This window comes from Podarcis liolepis, assembly GCF_965112155.1.
Source record: "Podarcis liolepis genome assembly, chromosome: 10".
NCBI classification, from domain to species: Eukaryota; Metazoa; Chordata; class Lepidosauria; order Squamata; family Lacertidae; genus Podarcis; species Podarcis liolepis.
In genome coordinates, this window is record NC_139562.1 from 74615733 (window position 1) to 74635475 (window position 19743).

General features: G+C 43.5%; 1 protein-coding gene across 7 annotated transcripts in view; it reads right to left on the reverse strand.

The window, feature by feature from the left end:
• Positions 1-19743, reverse strand: part of ITPR2 (inositol 1,4,5-trisphosphate receptor type 2) — a 330950-nt gene that overhangs the window by 91384 nt on the left and 219823 nt on the right. For all 7 annotated transcript variants that reach the window (XM_083464129.1, XM_083464132.1, XM_083464131.1 and 4 more), the window contains one exon: positions 1277-1385. In XM_083464129.1, coding sequence (XP_083320255.1) covers positions 1277-1385 — 109 coding nt within the window. The remainder of the gene's footprint in view (positions 1-1276; positions 1386-19743) is intronic.

Consider the following 19743-nt stretch of genomic DNA (forward strand, 5'->3'; position numbering starts at 1 on the left):
CACAGCTTGAGGGTCCTCCTGGATCCTTTGCTCCCACTCGAGGCTCAGGTGGCCTCAGTGACCCGGAGTGCCTTCCATCAGCTTTGGCTAGTGGCTCACCCTATCTGGGATAGCCTAACTACTGTTGTCTATGCTCAGGTAACCTCAAGGTTAGATTACTGCAATGTGATATACATAGGGCTGCCTCTGAAGATGGTTCAGAAACTTCAGGTACCGCAGAATTCAGTGGCAAGGTTGCTCACCGGAGCAAGATGGCTTGAGCATATTACACCAATCCTGGTTCGACTGCACAAGTTATCAATTCGTTTCTGAGCCCAATTCAAAGTGCTGGTTTTGACCTATAAAGCCTTAAACAGATCAGGACTGCAATACTTCTTTCCATATGAAACTACCCAGTCCCTGAAAATGATCTGAGGCCCTTCTTCATATGCCTCTTTCTCGAGAGGTGCAGAAGGTGGCAACACAAGAACGGGCCTTCTCTGCAGTGGCTCCCCATCTATGGATGCTCTCCCCAGGGAAGTTTGCCTGTTGCCTTCTCTCCAGGCAAAAATGTTACTTTTTAACCAGGCCTTTGGTTGGTCAAACAAACTTGATTGACATTCTATGTCCTTTTAAAATGGGGGGGGGGGTATTTTGATTATGTCTTTTGTGGTTTTATATTTGATTTTAGTCTGTGACCTGCCCTGAGACCTCCTGGTATATAAATTCAATAAATAATAATAAGTACATTTAGGCCAAAATCCAGTGTGGCACTGAGGGTGCTTAAGCCTGCTGAAATCAATGGACTTAAGTATGCTGCACTCTCTGTTGGAGGGTGACATTGATTTTAAAATTAATCTTAGTGCTGAATGCACTAAATTCTGTTTAAGGCTTTCAGGTCAGGTCAGGCCAGGTCAGGTCAGGTCAGGTCAGGTCAAAGCTAAGCACTTTAACCCTGTAATCTGATACCTTACTTATCTGAAAGTAAGTTCCACACTGTGTGTGCAACCCTTCACACTCCAGGGACTAAATCCCATTGAAGTCAATGGGGGTCAAAACTAAGCAGACATGTACAAGATTTCACAGAACATATTTGGTTTCCTGCACTGAATCAAGCCACAGTCCCCCTTGGTTTCAATAGGAGAGTTACTTTCTCTCATGGAAATCAAAGGGTGTGTATGCTTGATTTTTCAAATTGCATTTTTCCTTGCTTGAGACATATTCCATTTTGAACAGAAATAGTTTCTTATTGTAGATGTTCAACAACTGATTTGTTAATTATAATTATTTACCATACCTCCTCCTTGCATTGCTTTGCTGTAGTTGCTGGACAGAGGACCGTTGACACTGATTCCATAGTCACCTTTAAAATAGCGATTGAGAAGTATTTTCCTCAGGTTGCTACCCTTTAAGAAGATAAAAACAGTAGGAAAAGTCACAGCTTTTGGTAAACACACCAGTAAGTAGTTTCATAGTCTTGGCTCTTTTGTTACCAGTGGCCTATAGCTCAGCAGTAGAACATCTGCTTTGCATGCAGAAGGACCCCATCCCCATCCCAGCATCTCCAGGCAGGGCCTGGAATGTCTCCTGTCTGAAACTCTGGAGAGCTACTGCCTGTCAGCATAGACAATACGGAGCTAGATGGACCAAAAAATGTGACTCAAGATAAGGCAGCCCCCTATGCTCTTTTCATGCTCAGAATCCACAGGAAGATCTAATTCCTCCCATTCATATGCACCTAGTCACATACAGCCAGGAGGTGCATATATGAGCTATGAAAGAGGGAGGGGAGAGGAGCTGCTTCAGGTTGTGGCAGATGTTCTTCTGGAGACACCTAGTCTGGTGGTCCCTGGGGATTTTAACAACCATGCCAACATGACCCTACAAGGGGCTGCTCAAGACTTCATGGAAAGCATAGCCTCCATGGGACTGCTCCTGAATAAATCTGGCCTTAATCTTAGCCACAGACATGCCTTAGATCTGGTGTTTAGCGCTTTGGGCACGAGTTTGTTCAATTAAGTGGAACAAAAGAAGTGTCATGGTTAGATCACTTCCTGGTGCAACTAGACTTCTCAGTGACCTTCCCCGATGAAGGGAGGTGGGACCGATTTGAATGGTCTGCTCTCACCACTTAGTGGATCCAAATGATTTTCAGAGAGTGGTAGGGGATGTATTATCCCGTGCTGATGGCCTCTCGGCTGATTCCCTGGTAGTATGCTGGAATGCGGAGTTAACCAGAGCTAATGACTGTCTGGGTAGGATTGGCAAGGATCAAGAAGACAGGTGATTGGTTTCACTCATCCAAGCAGCCTATCCACATTCTCTGAGATAACTTTATCTGCAGAAAAACTTTACAAAATCATTGCAGGAGATCTTGGGGCCCTCACTACAGTGATTTTGCTCAGATTCAGAAAAGGGTAGACTCCACCATGGTGCAAGGCTGTGGAGGGAGAATGCCAGAGCTCTGTCTAGTCAAGTTGTATGGGATCAATTTCAATCTGTTACCTCTGAGGATGTGCTGCTTGGACAAGTGAAACCAATCACCTGCCTTTTTGATCCTTGCCCATCCTGGCTCATAAAATCGACCCTTGCCCATCCAGGCCCACTTAAAGAAGAGGTTATTAAAAAAATATCTTTCGGCCAGGCACTATAGCCAAATATTGCCCAGTCTCAAATCTTCCATTCCTGGGCAAGTTGATTGAGTGTGTGATCACTGAACAACTCCAGGCATGTCTGGAGGATGCGGGCCATTTGGATCCCTCCCAATCAGGATTCAGACCCCATCATGGGACTGAAACCACCTTGGTATCGTTGGTTGATGATCTCAGTAGCGGAGGAACCCTCTCCGGCACCCGGGGTGTGGCAGCCCATACGGACTGCGCACGCGCGGCATCCCATACAGTCTCCATGCGAGAGGCAGCCTGTACAGATGCCCATATGGACGGCGTGCAAGAGCAGCAGCCTGTACGGACTGTGCACGCCCTTGGCTGCTCTATAGCTGGAGGGAGGCAGGGGCCATCTTGTCACACACACCCCAGAGCGGCACCCGGGGCATTCCGCCTCCCACTTTGTACGGCCCTCAATGATCTCCGGCAGGCTAGGAACAGAGGTGAAAGCTGTTTCTTGGTTCTGCTGGATCTCTCAGTGACTTTTGATACCATGGTATCAAACTATGGTATCCTTCTGGACTGTCTAGAAGAGTTGGGAGGTGCGGGCATTGTTATGCAGTGGCTCCATGCCTTCCTCCTGGGCTGTGTCCAGAAAGTGGAGTTGGGAGATGAGTGTCTGAACCCCTGGACACTCACTTGTGGAGTGCCTCAGCGCTCTGCCCTCTCCCGCAAGCTTTTTAACATCTAAATGAAGCTGCTGGGAGAGATCATCAGGAGGTTTGGGCTGGGTGTTCACTAGTATGCGGATTATACTCAGCTCTACCTCTCCTTTAAACTGGAACCAGTGAAGGTGGTGAATGTCTTGTGTGACGTTCTATGATTCAATGATACTCTGAGTAGGACTTGGAGACCTATACATCCCACATGTCTCTGCATGATCAAAGACTGCCCCCTAGTGGTTTTCAACCCTGTGGTGCCTTGAATGATGGTCAGGGTACCGCAGGTAACACCAACCTCTGTCCCTCTTTCCTTCCCTCCCTCCTCTGATGCCCTCTCATGTCTCTGCTTCCCAGAGGCTGGCACAGCTGTTTATTGCAGCAGCCCTGGTAATAAGCTCCACTGGGAGGCACCTTTCTTTGGGGCAGAGGGAAGGGGTAGCTCACAGACCAGGGGTGGCAGCAGCAGGGGAGGAGAGAGGAGGCTGAGGGAACACTCTGCAAGGGAGGGTGTTTGGGAAAGGTGAGAGGCTGCCAGCTCTGCAGGCAAGGGGTGACATGACTGGGCTCCTGAGCCCCACAGGGGAGCCGCAGAAAGAATGGAGTTGGCTTAGGGAGCCATGGACTCAAAGAGGCCAAAACCTCTGCTGTGCCCAATAACAGTGGTCTTCAACTGATGGGCCATGGCCTGATCCAAGGTGGGTTGCAACAGCAGCTAAGCAAATTAATAACAATGACAATGAGAAAGCAAACTTACATCATGTTCATCTCAATGCTTTTATTCACATTTAGGAACACAAGTTCTCCCCATCTGCTGGTCATAGTGACTAGAATGACGTCTATAACGCTTAGCATTATATGTGTGTGGAATGTAAATAGCGCTCAGCTGACTCGAAGTTCTTATGTAACAACAGTAGGAGACATAGTATAGCTTTGAAGAGACGGCATAAGAGTCTTATTGTTACCCATTAATACCATTCTTTTGTCTCTGACAATAGTTGCAAGGGATATAAACAAAGGCTCAGGGAAGCAACAGTAATTTATATGTGGTTTTAAAGAGTTCTAAGAAACAAGCTCATTGACAGCAAGGGACAAATTTTCTAGGAGGAAAATAATGTTTCAGCGTAAGTCAAGAAGAGGAAATAAAAATGTTGACCCCTGCATTCAGTTTTATTATATTCTAGTTGTTTCAAGGAGGGGACTACCCTCTTGATTTTGTAAGATTCCCCCCGAAGGGGATATATATCAAGTCACCCTGGCTATATAGACACATATTTGAGTTTGTTAGATATTCTCTGTGAGCTGCAATATACAAAAGGAAGTGTATCCTCTCTCACAATTGAAATCAAACATGTTTAAATGCTGTTGTGTACCTTATACCTCACTGCATACTTGTATTTTCTTGGCAGCTTGAAAAAAATGATCGGAATCTAGGGCCTGTTTTGGTGAGTTATGTCAAAGAGTGTATGCTCAAACATTTTCAAGGCTATTAATGGCAGGAAGTATACAACTTCCTGTTATAAATAAGCGCTTTCTGCCCTTGCCTGTTCACTAGAACAGACCCTGCTCTGCTTATGGTTCCAGCTTCCTCCTACATCTAGATCTAGTTTCTTTATGTCCCCCTGCCTAGATCTGAAGACAGACACCCATTGTCAAAACCTTTGCTTCCTCTGTTTTCTCTAAATGTTGACAATTTGATTGAAGGACCTGTGCAAAAGCATTGTGGATACAGACACCCATTGTCAAGCCCCGCCACTCATTTTTTTCCATTCCTCTGTTGTCTTCCCCAAATGCTGAAACACTGATTGTATGCAACATGGGGCAGGGACCTCTGCATTGTAGGGAGTAGCCCAGGAGTCCTAGGATCTTTTTTTTTTTTTTTTTTGTACAGCAAAGGCTTGGAAGGGGCAAAAGATATCGGGTCCAGTAATTCCCCCCCCCCTTTGTGTGTGTGTGTGTGCACTTGTGCCAGCAGGACCTCAGCCAAAGCTGCCCTGGCTGGTGCAGCCTAGGGAGACGTTGCATCAGTCAGTGCAGCCTCCTCCTCCGATGGTGGTACAGACACAGAAGTGCCGCAATGGAAGGAGGAAGAAGACTCAGGGCCAAGGGAGATATTGCCCCCCCCCCATGCTCTGGTGTAAGTCAACTAACTCATGTCACAGGGTGGAATAAAGAAACACCCGTCCTTTGGTCCTGTGCTCTGAGATATCCAGGACTGGGATCAGAAGCTAGGGTGGTTTCTTTCCATCCAGAATGTCTCTGTTAAAATGGGTCAGTTGCACGGTATGACCCCTTCCTTCCTTCCTTCCTTCCTTCCTTCCTTCCTTCCTTCCTTCCTTTTCCCATATAATTCCAAGCTGGGACAAGGTCACAAATTTAACAACACTGACTTTGCATCCATCCTGCCTCTATTTAAATCAGTACAGGTTTCTGCCTCAACAGCCATCCCACAGGTCAATGTGTCCTTGTAGTTGCAGCATAAAAGCCCAAAAACATGTACCAGATTTTCCAGCAGCTTCTTACAGAGAAAGGGGCCACTGACGCGGCTCAGCTGCATCTCAAACTGCAAACATACAGATGTTTCCACTCCCCACAAGTAATGACACTATTCCTACTTATATTTCCAACATGACATGCCTAGGTTTGTGGAGGATGTATAGGAAAATCACTAGGTCCAAACAGATCTTTCCTTTTTTCTCCACTTCTTAACTGTTAACTTCTTTAAAAAATAAACAAACATTTAAACAAAATCATTTTTCTTTCATTTTATGTTACAGAAGCACAAGTAGCCAAATATTATTTTAAAAATAATAATAATACAGTGCATATTATTTCTATATAACATGTACACTGGTACACTGCATAGGAACATAAGAAGAGCCCTGCTCAATCACAGCATAGCTTGCCTCCAGAAAATCCACACATGGAGTCTGGGAGCAATGGCTACCTCCAAGCATGACTATCTCCAAGTCTTCAGCAGCTGGCATTTAGCATTATGCTAACTCTGAAAATGGAAGCTGAATTCCTCTTGCTCCTGGCTACGGCCAAGGCTTTTTTTTTACAGCTGCAACTCAGTTCCAGCACCTCTCAGGTGGACACCATTGCCATTATAAGAGAACAAAGGAGGTGTTCATGATGAGTTCTGGTACCTCTTTTTCTAGAAAAATAGCACTGGCTACAGCTCATGGTTAGTGAGGAGAGAGCTTAACCATGAGTCTGGGATCAGACACCATGCTCAGCTTAGCTCAATGTGGTGAAGCTGTAAAAAGGACAAAGAAGGGGGGGCAGCTGCAAGCATCCCTCTAGAAGCTCACATATTTGTGTAGTCCTGGTAAACCTTACCCACTGTCTTGCCAGAAATCTTCGGGAGAGGAAAGAACTAAGGAGTAAACCCTACACAAATCCAAAGTGAAGTCCCTAAACTGGTTGGATTGTACACCTTGTACACCTTCTTCCGGCAACTCCTGCAGCCAAGCTGGTGCCAAACATATTGCTCTGCTTTCCTTTGGACCACATCAGCCACGCCGAGAGGGGGATCTCCTGGCAACAGCTAAAATATACCTATTCCTCAAAATATGTACCATGTGATAATTTTTGGAGGGGGGGACAGTAGGAAACTCTAGCCCTCTGAACATTTACACAAACGTAAATTGCAGAGTGTCCTGGGAGGTAGGGGCTTACTCCCTCCCAGAAAGTGTAGGATGGAAGCCTGAACCCCTTGACAACTTTTAGAACATGTCCTTCAGTTTGTGACAAACACTGGGGCTCCAGCCTTGGGAAGGTGCACCAAAAGGAGCAGTAACTGGCCCAATCAAACAGATCTGAGCCACCTTCCCACTGGTTCTCCTCGCCATTGTGGTTCCCACCCTGCCTTCGCCAGCAAACTTGCTGATCCAGATTTCTCGCTTTCCTCCCCACCTCCACTGACTGTGATGGCCTGGGATTCCGATTCGGAGGATGAAACAGAGGAATCCCAGCCTGCGCAAGAGTCCCCGCCTCCAGGGCCGGCTGAACTGGGGCAAGGCCTAGATGCTGAAGAACCTGCACCTGTGGCAGTGCATCAGGAGCTGGCCCCAGGTGAAACCCTTCTGGCTCCAGAGAGGCTTGACGACTCAGTGGCCACAGGTGAGCCTCCTCCAGGGCCCAGTAACCCTTCGGCCTCTCCTGATCTGCAGAGGCTTAGGGCAGAGAGGCGAAGGGAACTGGTTGCCCCCAGGAGGAGTGCTCGCCTTAAGGCCAGAGGAGGCGGGGCTCCTGGGGGCCAGGACCGCCCCTGGCCTTAGAAGAGGATAAAAGCCCAGTCAGCCCGGCCCCAGGTTGCGGGAGCAACGTCGTTGTTGGCTTCGGACCTTCCTGTGTTCCTGATCCCTGCTCGGCCTCCTGTTCCCGACCCTCCGGTGTTCCTGCTCCCTGCACAGCCACTTGTTCCAGCGTTCCTGTTCCCCGCCCGGCTCTCTGCCTCGGACCTCGCCCCTCTTCGTGTGGACTCTGCTACACCCAAGGTACCTTACCCCCGGGACCAGCACACTGACACAGACAAGGTGATTAGAGGAAACTTGTGGCTGAGCGAGCATGGCTGAAAGGCCTCCTTCATTAAAGGGGACGGGGCTGCAGGTCTCATGAGGGGAAGGGGACAAGTTCTCTTTCTGAGCAATGATGCTCTCTCTATCCCAGTTGGAATGCCTCCGGAGGGGCACTTGCGCTGAGGGCTCAGCCAGCGGGTGGGACTGTCACCCCCTTCACTGTCAACAAGTGGTGGGGAAAGGAGAAGTAGTTTCTCGGGAGAGAAGGACTGAGGGAGAAATGGGAGGCTTTCAACTGGAGGATCTTCCCCTGTTGCTGCTGCTTCACTGAGAGACACAAACTGCTTTGTGTGAAATATGCTTCAGCAAACTTGTGAAGCTGAGCAGGAGGGCCGGGGAAGGCCATTTCTCTGCCTGCCAGCTCCCTTGCACCTAGCTGCAGCTCCGCTCCTGAGTTGGGTCTGACCCAGGAGGCAGAGATAAGCAGAAGAACTGTGGCAGCGTTGCCACCCCTCTACTTGGCTGGTGCGTCCTGGCAGGCGTGGCCGAATGGAGGGGGTGTCGCACATGTGACACATCATGCACACGTGACTGCCCCCCCAATGTTGGGCCCAACTTGTTTGCCTAATTAGTGGGTTGTTCCCTAGACCAGATGACCTGCTCTTAATGGGGTTACAGTTCCTCTGAAGGAGCATGTTTGTAGCTTGGGGGTCCTCCTGGATCCTTTGCTGTTACTTGAGGCTCAGCTGGCCTCAGTGGCCCGGAGTGCCTTCCATCAGCTTCAGCTGGTGGCCCAGCTATGCCCATATCTGGATAGGGATAGCCTAACTACTGTTGTCTATGATACTGCCAATCACTTTTATTGGTTGACTCCCTGCTTGCAGCATCACAATGGAGGGCAACATATGTCTTTCTGTCTGTTCTCTCTCTGTTATCCTTATTTCCTCCCTTATACATCTGCATGCTGGGTATATTCCACAATTCCTATTTATTTCAGTGGGAGATAACAAAACACAAAACACATCAGTAACTGAAATAAACAGGAAGGAAACTTCAGCTGGATAGTGCTTTGTTTTTCTAGCTTTTATTACCACAAAAAATTGTATTTATACTGGACTGTGATTTGTTGAAATCACAAAAGCCAGAGAGAGTTTCAGTAAGATTTTCAGTGGTAAAAAAACTGGATTACCCTGGATTGCTCATTGCCCCTCTCTGTTATTAGAAGCAGCAAAATAATTCAGGCACTCCTCCAAAGGAGCTGGACAAAATTAGAAGCTTATAGTAGCGAAAGAAAGTGCTCTGCTATAAAGAAAAGGCTAATTCACTTGAGAGCAGGCAAAAAACCAGCCATTTTGGTTTATTTTAGACTTTCAGCAGAAAAACAAATTTGTAAAAGAAACTGATAATGGATTGCAGTGTGCTGAGTTTCAGATGTGAAGCACAGAGTAGTTTTATCTGGCCAGAGGAAATTTGTCTTCATAGTGAAACCATGGAGTCTGCAATAAGCTGCAATCTTAAAATGGAAATGTGAAAAGACGCAGCAGACATTCAAATGATTGTTAGGCACTCTGCAGGTTTCAGGTTGCACCCAGGGTGGCTGGGAAGATGGAGCATACAGTGGTTGCTTCCTCTAAACTTTTTGCAAATCAGCTTGGAGAAACAGGAAAGAAACCTTTAGTTTAGGAGTAAGACTGTGGATTAAGAAAATTTGCCTAGAATAGTATAATAGTCATGTGTTTCACCAGCTTGCAAGTTTATCCAGTTTGGGTAGTCTTTGTAGTGACTCCAGTGTGGGAAGAAACATTAAGAGGGACACCTTCTTAACCTTGTGCAGATTCCACAAATTCACATTCCGAATGAGCCAACAGGTTTGTGTGAAGTGGTGATTCAAGTGGGTAGCACCTGGAGTGAACAATGAGGTGAAGTAACTTGGACTTTCGTGGGCACAGCCAATGGGGGCAGCTGCCCCCCCAAAATAATACAAATCAATACACACCTGAGGTTCTTCCCCACCTTAACAAAAGCCTGCCCCCCCCCCCCCAACAAAAATCCTGGCTACACCTATGTGAACTTTATTCTTCTGCCTAAACAGCCAAGCCTCCCTACACAACATATTCTACACACTAAAACAAATGAACACATTCAACAATTGTGTATTTTGATAATGAATACTGTGAAGGTCCATCTGGCTACCACAATGTTTAGTCTTACATCAGGAATAAGTCTGCTCTGTAAACATTCTAACACTAATTTTTACCCTCCTGTGAGTCTCCGGATCATACATAAATTTCCAGTAAAGCTGGTGGGTTTTCCCCCCTATACTGAAAGCTACAGCATGTGTCAGGAATGTGTGCTGGGCAAGAACAATGCCAAGGTCACATGCATGGCATACATTTATACTACTTTAACCGCCTCGCCTTTCTACAAAAAATCCTGGGAATTGTAGTTTGTTAAGGGTACTAGTGAATGTACCGTAATTTTTACTGTGATGCTGCTAGAAGTACCTCAGGAGTGTGATGGATAGACAGTTGGGAAACTGACAGAATGTACCACACCTTGGTTAGGAACCAAATAATAAACTGTAACAACTAAGTTAAGGAACTGAAGTGAAATAACTGGAAATAAGCTGAGCATTTACTAAATAGTCTATAAACCTGCAACATTTGAGGAGCAACAACTGAATTAAGCAATTGACATTTAAAATGTCAAAGGGACAATACAAGGATGCCCCTTGCCACCATTATTGTTTATTTTAGTATTAGAGGTTCTGGTGAGAAATATAAGAACAGAAGAAACCATCAGAGGAATAAAAGTAGGAAATAAAGCATATAAATTGAAACCATTCGCGGATGACCTTGTGATAACAGTTGAAGACCCTATAAACACATTACTGAAAGTATTAGAAAAAATACAGGAATTTGGACAAGTATCAGGTTTTAAATTGAATAAAAATAAGACAGCTTTTAGAGAAGAATATTTCAGAGCAAGATAAAAAGGCGATACAGCAGAAGACAGAGAAACGTTTATATAAAAAAGTTAAATATTTGGGAATATGGTTGACAGCCAGGAATATTAACATATTTCAAGATAACTATGAAAAATTGTGGAAATTATAGAAGAAGAAAAAATGGGATGTCATATGTATTCAAGAAACATATATATCCAAAACTCATGTAAGGGTGTTAAAAAATACAAGACTAGGACAGGAATATATAGCATCTGGAACGGAAAGAAAGAGGGGAGTGGTCTTCTATGTAAATACAATGTTGAAATCTCAAATGTTATTCCAAGATGATGAAGGTAGAGTACTTGGCGTAGAAGTACAAACAAAAGAAGGGAAAATCATAGTGGTGGGAATATATGCTCCGAATAGTAAAAAGATGATTTTTTTTAGAAAATTGGAAGAGAGATTATGGGATTATGTGGACGAAAATATAGTAATTATGGGAGATTTAAATGGGGTGACATCGATAGAAATGGACAGAATGCAGAGACAAAATGTTGAGTTCAGGTAGATTACCACTCTCCTTTTTCCACTTAATTGAGAATTTTAATTTATATGATCCCTGGAGAACAAAAAATCCAAGTGCTAAAGACATAACCCACTACTCGGAGGCGAAAAAATCTGGGGGACGAATCAACGCAATATGGCTATCAAAAAAGTTGATGTTGATTCTATCTCCTGATTTATCATTTTCATATATTGTACTTGATATAATTTTATTTCTCTCAATATCTCTTGCGACTTTGGTTTTGCTCTCAATTTCTTTTCACTTTCCTTTATTTTCTCCAATATTTTATCCTTCTTTTCGTTTTGGATTCTCTTCTTTAATGCATTCTGTTGTATCAAGAACCCTTTCATAACAGCTTTGCTTGCATCCCAGATTACTCTTTTTTCAACATTGGTGTTCATATTTATCTCAAAATAGTCTCTCAAGGTTTTTTGGGCCTTCTTAATCACTTCTTCATCTCTAAATAAGGTGTCATTCATCCTCCATCTGAAGGAACTGGTTGGTGTTAGTTTCATTTCCATCTTAACAGCATTAAGAAAATTAAACAAATGAGACAAAAGACATTTGTGTCGGCTAATAAATGTGGGAAATTATTAGCTTGGCAAATGAAAAAAAGACAAAAATTAAATACTGTTATAAACTTAGAAGTGGAAGGGAGGAATATACAGAACCCAGTTGAGATTAGAAACTGTTTCCAGAGGTACTTTAAACAATTATATACACAAGGGCCATAGAAAGAGATTGACATAGACCGATTTTTGAAAACAAATGGATTACAAAAAATTTCTCATGAAAATAAATTGATGTTGAACTATAAAATAACTGAACAGGAGGTAGAAGGTGCCATTCAGAATATGCAACTAGGTAAATCTCCAGGACCGGATGGATTGACTTCTAGATATTACAGATCTTTAAAAGAATGGCTAGTACAACCTTTAAAAGAAGTCTGTAATGAAATAATGGGAGGGAAAAGGGCACCAGAGTCGTGGAAAGAAGCGTATATTACACTTGTACCGAAAACAGAGACTGAAAAGACTCAGCTTAAGAACTACCGCCCCATATCATTGCTCAATGTGACTACAAGGCTTTGAAGGAGTGGCTACTACAACCTTTGAAGGAAGTCTGTAATGAAATTCTTGAGGGGAAAAAGGCACCAGAATCGTGGAAAGAAGCTTATATTACACTGATACCGAAAACAGAGACTGAAAAGACTCAGCTTAAGAACTACCGCCCTATATCGTTACTTAATGTGGATTACAAAATCTTTGCTGACATTTTGGCTAAAAGGTTGAAGAAAGTATTGATGGAAGAGATTCATAAGGACCAAGCAGTCTTTCTCCCTGGAAGACATCTGTCAGACAATGTGAGGAATATAATAGACATTTTGGAAATATTAGAAGTGAATATAAACACTAAAGCAGTATTGATATTTGTGGATGCGGAGAAAGCTTTTGACAACATTTCTTGGAGTTTTATGAAGAAGAATCTACATGGGATGGGGGTAGGCCAAGGATTTGAGAATGGTATGGGTGCAATATATTCTGAACAAAAGGCAAAGCTAATTGTAAATAATATGGTTACGGAAGAATTTAAAATAGAAAAAGGGACACGACAGGGGTGCCCAATCTCCCCTTTGCTTTTTATATCGGTCCTGGAGGTTTTGCTGAACATGATTAGAAAGGACCAGCTGGTTAAAGGGGTACAGGTCGGAGTTAAACCGTACAAACTTAGAGCATTTGCAGATGACTTGGTACTTACATTACAAGAGCCAGACACTAGTACTAAAAGAGTTTTAGAACTAATTCAAGAGTTTGGTCAAGTGGCAGGATTTAAACTGAACAAATTAAAGACTAAGGTATTAGAGAAAAACTTAACAGCTACCGAAAGGGAGAGGTTCCAGAATGAAACGGGTTTAACTGTGGTTAAGAAGGTGAAATACTTGGGGATTAATATGACAGCTAAAAATGTGAACTTATTTAAAGACAATTATGAGAAATGCTGGACGGAAGTAAAAAAGGATTTAGAAATATGGTCAAATTTGAAGCTTTCACTGTTAGGCCGTATTGCTGTGATAAAAATGAATGTATTGCCTAGAATGTTGTTTTTGTTTCAAACATTGCAAATTGTGGACAAGATGGATTGCTTCAAGAAGTGGCAGAAAGATATTTCGAAATTTGTCTGGCAGGGCAAGAAACCCAGAATAAAATTTAAGATTTTAACTGATGCAAAAGAAAGAGGGGGATTTGCCCTGCCAGACTTTAAACTTTACTATGAATCAGCAGCTTTCTGCTGGTTGAAAGACTGGCTGCTTCTTGAGAACACAGACATTTTGGATTTGGAAGGCTTCAACAATGTTTTTGGGTGGCATGCATATTTATGGTATGACAAGGTCAAAGCACATAAAGCCTTTAAAAATCATATTGTCAGGAAAGCATTAGATAATGTCTGGATTAGATATAAAGATTTGTTGGAAAATAAGACCCCAAGGTGGTTGTCGCCAATGGAAGCTAAAGCTGTGAGAAAACTCAATATGGAGGCCAAATGGCCGAAATATTGGGAAATTTTGGAACAAGAGGGGGATAAAATGAAATTGCAGAGTTTTGAAAAGTAAAAGGACAAAGTGCGAGATTGGCTCCACTATTATCAAATAATGGAGGTTTTCAAGTTGGACAGGAAAATTGGCTTCCAGGTGGAAAAATCAAAATTAGAAACGGAACTGATAGAACCCAATACTAAGAATTTGTCAAGAATGTATAACTTGCTGTTGAAATGGAATACACAAGATGAAACTGTGAAATCAGCTATGATAAAGTGGGCACAAGATATTGGTCATAACATTATGTTTGCTGACTGGGAACAGCTATGGACCACTGGTATGAAGTTTACGGCATGTAATGCCCTAAAGGAAAATATTATGAAAATGATTTATAGGTGGTACATGACCCCAGTCAAGCTTGCAAAAATTTACCACTTGTCTGATAACAAATGTTGGAAATGTAAAGAAATTGAAGGTACTTTTTTTCACCTTTGGTGGACGTGCCCAAGGATTAAGGCTTTCTGGGAAATGATATATAATGAAATGAAAAAGGTATTTAAATATACCTTCCCTAAGAAACCAGAGGCCTTTCTCCTGGGCATTGTCGGCCAGTCGGTGCAAAAGAAAGACAGAACTTTTTTTATGTATGCTACAACAGCGGCAAGAATACTCATCACAAAGTATTGGAAGACACAGGATCTACCCATCTTGGAAGAATGGCAGATGAAGGTGATAGACTATATGGGACTAGCAGAAATGACTGGCAGAATCCGAGACCGGGGAAAAGAGACGGCGGAAGAAGATTGGAATAAATTTAAGAACTACCTTAAGAAATATTGTAAAATTTATGAATTTTAGAATAATGTGGCTTTTAAAACTAAATGGAGTACAGCTGTAAAGATTAAGTGAAAGGGAAGTAAGGATGATAATTAGATAAAATTAAGGGTGAGGATTTGCTGAATTAAATTTTTGAAATGGGAACGCAGAAAGGGGAGGTATGAGGAGGTCGGTGAAATAAGTTTTAAGAAAATAAGGTATTGAAATTATACTTGTTCTTTTTTATGTTATCTTTGTTTGTGTGTGTGTGTGTTGTTATGTTTGTTATAATTTGTAAAATCTTTATATATATATATATATATATATATATATATATATATATATATATATCATTGCTCAATGTGGATTACAAAATCTTTGCAGACATTTTGGCTAAAAGACTAAAAAGAGTGCTAGTGGAAGAGATACATAAAGACCAAGCAGGCTTTCTCCCAGGTAGACATCTCTCTGATAATGTGAGAAACATAATCTACTAGTAATACTTTATTTATTGCATTAGCCGTGTGGCCATAGCATAATATACATTGAGATAACAACATAAAATAGGGGTGGGGAGGTAAAGGTAGATATCGTCCTGGGCGATTACTTTAACAAACAAACAAACAAAAAACTGTTGAGGCTGGAGGAGGACCGTTAAAGGGTCCTTCAGCTCCTCAGATATGTCCTAGTTCGATTGTCCTTGTACAATAAGGCTACTTGGGACTTCGTTCGGTTGTGCGGCGTATCGACTGCAGCTGTGGTGTTAAAGAAGACATTGGTGCCGCTTTCCTCTTCATCACACTAAGCAGGAAGTTTGCTGTCATCTCGGTAATCCAACAATCAGAATCCTGCAGAAAGAGGGACACTATCCAAGGCTGGATTGGGAGATGAAGCTTATTCACTAGGGGGGTTAAAAACCGAGATCTTTCATCTGTCCAGTTGGGACAGAAGAGCATTACATGGTCCATAGTCTTCAGGGCCGTGTCATTACAAGAGCATGTTCTATTTGCAATGGGAACTCTGGAATAACGACCCGACAGAACTGCTGTAGGAAAACAGTTGAGACGGGCACAGGTAAAGGCCCTACGCTTAGCCTCCGAAGAAATTGTGAAGCAGTATAGAGGGATCCCTTCAGGGGGTGGAATAGCTAGGGCTAGGCCTGAACACAAGGAATCATAAAACCCACTGACAAATACCCCTTCCTCTTGGTTCATGTGGGAACCAATGACACTGCAAGCAATAGCCTCCAGAAGATCAAAAGAGACTACGAGGCTCTCGGCAGGAAATTGAAGCAACTAAATGCACAAATTGTCATCTCGTCTGTCCTCCCAGTTGAACGACGTGGCCCAGGGAGAGAGGGGAAAATCGTGGAAGTGAACAGCTGGCTTCGCAAATGGTGTAAACAAGAACGGTTTGGATTCTTAGATCACGGACTGCAGTTTCTTGAAGATGGACTTCTGGCAAGCGATGGGCTGCACCTCACAACGGTTGGGAGAAATGTTTTTGCCAAAAATCTCTGAAACCTCATCAGGAGGGCTTTAAACTGACTAATGTGGGGGAGGGAGACAGTGCTCCTGAAGGTAGGAGTCTATCAATTAATGAAGATGATCATCCAAATGTCATAGACCAAATGGAGCAAACAGCACGCGGACCTAGTGGTGGGAGGAAAAAATCCTTAAATAAGAGACACGGGGGAATGATTAATGGACTTCAATGTCTGTACACTAATGCGCAAAGCATGGGAAATAAACAAGATGAGCTTGAGCTCTTGGTACAGCAAACTAAATATGACATAATAGGCATCACTGAAACCTGGTGGGATAAGTCCCACGATTGGAATGTAATAATGGGGGGATACAATCTATTTCAGAGAAACAGACCAGACAAGAAAGGAGGAGGAGTGGCGTTATATGTCAGGGATGTGTATACCTGTGAAGAGATCCAAGATTTAGAACCTCAAAGCCAAAGTGAGAGCATTTGGGTCAAAATTAAGGGAGAGAAAAATAACAGGGACCTCATTGTGGGAGTTTACTATAGATCCCCAAGCCAAACGGAGGACATAGATGATGCCTTCCTGGAACAGATGGCCAAGCATGCAAAAGGAAGGGAGATAGTAGTAATGGGGCACTTCAATTACCCGGATATTTGTTGGATGTCAAACTCAGCCAAGAGCATAAGGTCAAACAGATTCCTCACTGGCCTTGCAGACAACTTCATTGTCCAGAAAGTGGGAGAAGCAACAAGAGGAACAGCCATTTTAGATCTGGTCCTAACCAATGTTGATGACCTGGTTAGTGGGGTAGATGTGGATGGATCATTAGGCGCGAGTGATCATGCTCTTCTGAAGTTTACTATACAGTGGAAAGGAGCAGCCAAGCATACTAGGACTCAATTTCTTGACTTTAAGAAAGCCGACTTCATAAAACTTAGGGAAGTGCTGGGTGAGATCCCATGGACAGGAATACTAAAAGGAAAGGGAGTTCATGATGGCTGGGAGTTTGTTAAGAGGGAGATAGTAAAAGCACAACGTCAGGCAATACCAATGAGACGGAAACATGGAAGGTGCCTAAAGAAGCCAGGGTGGCTATCTAAAGAACTTTTAACTGAGTTAAGATTAAAAAAGGATGTGTACAAAAAATGGAAAAGGGGGGAAACCACCAAAGAGGAATTCAAACAAATAGCCAGCACGTGTAGACACAAAGTCAGAAAAGCTAAAGCACAGAATGAACTCAGGCTTGCTAGAGAGGTTAAAAGCAACAAAAAAGGCTTTTATGGGTATGTTCGTAGCAAAAGGAAGAACAAAGAAACAGTGGGGTCACTCAGAGGAGAAGATGGTGAAATGCAAACAGGGGACACAGAAAGGGCTGAACTCCTCAATGCCTTCTTTGCCTCAGTCTTCTCCGATAAAGAAAACAATGCCCGACCTGAAGAATTTGGAGCAAATGATTCAGCAAAGGAAACACAGCCCAGAATAACTAAGGAGATAGTACAAGAATATTTGGCTAGTTTAGATGTATTCAAGTCTCCAGGGCCAGATGAACTGCATCCAAGAGTATTAAAAGAACTGGCAGATGTGATCTCAGAACCACTGGCAGTCATCTTTGAGAATTCCTGGAGAACAGGCGAAGTCCCGGCAGACTGGAGGAGGGCAAATGTTGTCCCTATTTTCAAAAAGGGGAAAAGAGAGGACCCAAATAATTACCGCCCAGTCAGTCTGACATCAATAGCAGGGAAGATTCTGGAACAGATCATTAAGCAAACAGTCTGTGAGCACCTAGAAAGGAATGCTGTGATCACCAATAGTCAGCATGGATTTCTGAAAAATAAGTCATGTCAGACTAACCTGATCTCTTTTTTTGACAGAATTACAAGCCTGGTAGATGAAGGGAACGCAGTGGATGTAGCCTACCTTGATTTCAGCAAGGCATTTGACAAGGTGCCCCATATTTTCTTGTAAAGAAGCTGGTAAAGAAGCGGTCTTGACTATGCTACCACTCAGTGGATTTGTAACTGGCTGACTGACCGAACCCAAAGGGTGCTCATCAATGGTTCCTCTTCATCCTGGAGAAGAGTGACTAGTGGGGTGCCACAGGGTTCTGTCTTGGGCCCGGTCTTATTCAACATCTTTATCAACGACTTGGATGATGGACTCAAGGGCATCCTGATCAAATTTGCAGATGACACCAAACTGGGAGGGGTGGCTAACACCCCAGAGGACAGGATCACACTTCAAAACGACCTTGACAGATTAGAGAACTGGGCAAAAACAAACAAGATGAATTTTAACAGGGAGAAATGTAAAGTATTGCACTTGGGCAAAAAAAATGAGAGGCACAAATACAAGATGGGTGACACCTGGCTTGAGAGCAGTACATGTGAAAAGGATCTAGGAGTCTTGGTTGACCACAAACTTGACATGAGCCAACAGTGTGACGCGGCAGCTATAAAAGCCAATGCAATTCTGGGCTGCATCAATAGGAGTATAGCATCTAGATCAAGGGAAGTAATAGTGCCACTGTATTCTGCTCTGGTCAGACCACACCTGGAGTACTGTGTCCAGTTCTGGGCACCACAATTTAAGAAGGACACTGACAAACTGGAACGTGTCCAGAGGAGGGCAACCAAAATGGTCAAAGGCCTGGAAACAATGCCTTATGAGGAACGGCTAAGGGAGCTGGGCATGTTTAGCCTGGAGAAGAGGAGGTTAAGGGGTGATATGATAGCCATGTTCAAATATATAAAAGGATGTCACATAGAGGAGGGAGAAAGGTTGTTTTCGGCTGCTCCAGAGAAGCGGACACGGAGCAATGGATCCAAACTACAAGAAAGAAGATTCCACCTAAACATTAGGAAGAACTTCCTGACAGTAAGAGCTGTTTGACAGTGGAATTTGCTGCCAAGGAGTGTGGTGGAGTCTCCTGCTTTGGAGGTCTTTAAGCAGAGGCTTGACAACCATATGTCAGGAGTGCTCTGATAGTGTTTCCTGCTTGGCAGGGGGTTGGACTCGATGGCCCTTGTGGTCTCTTCCAACTCTATGATTCTATGATTCTATTCTACGGTCCTCTTGCATAGGAAGCTGTGTTAGAAAAATCAAGTTGCTGTAGTTTCTTTTTAATTAGAGGTAGGGCCGCCGGGCTGATACACTCTAAGTTAAGGACAGTTTTACAGTTCAAATTGAGAAGAGAGCGGAATTTGAGGTTAATTGTAGTTTTCCAAGGAGAATTATGAATATCTCTTAGGATCAGATTGGAAAAACCACCTCTAATTCGAGCATCCAATGTTAGTAGGTGGAAGCTGTAGGAAATGGCTCGGCTCCATGCTCGTTTAACAATTGAGGACTGGGCGAACTCGAGTCGTAGGGCTGCACCTGAGACACATCTCGGGACGCCGGAAAGAGATCTCAGAAACATATGAAGTGGGCGATCCAAGTTACCTGATATTGCTGTAGTCCATACTTCGCATCCATATAATAATTTTGGGACAACTTTGGCATTGAATATTTGAATTGCTGCTGGAAGGTGTTTGCCGCCCTTCTGGTGGTAAAATCGGACA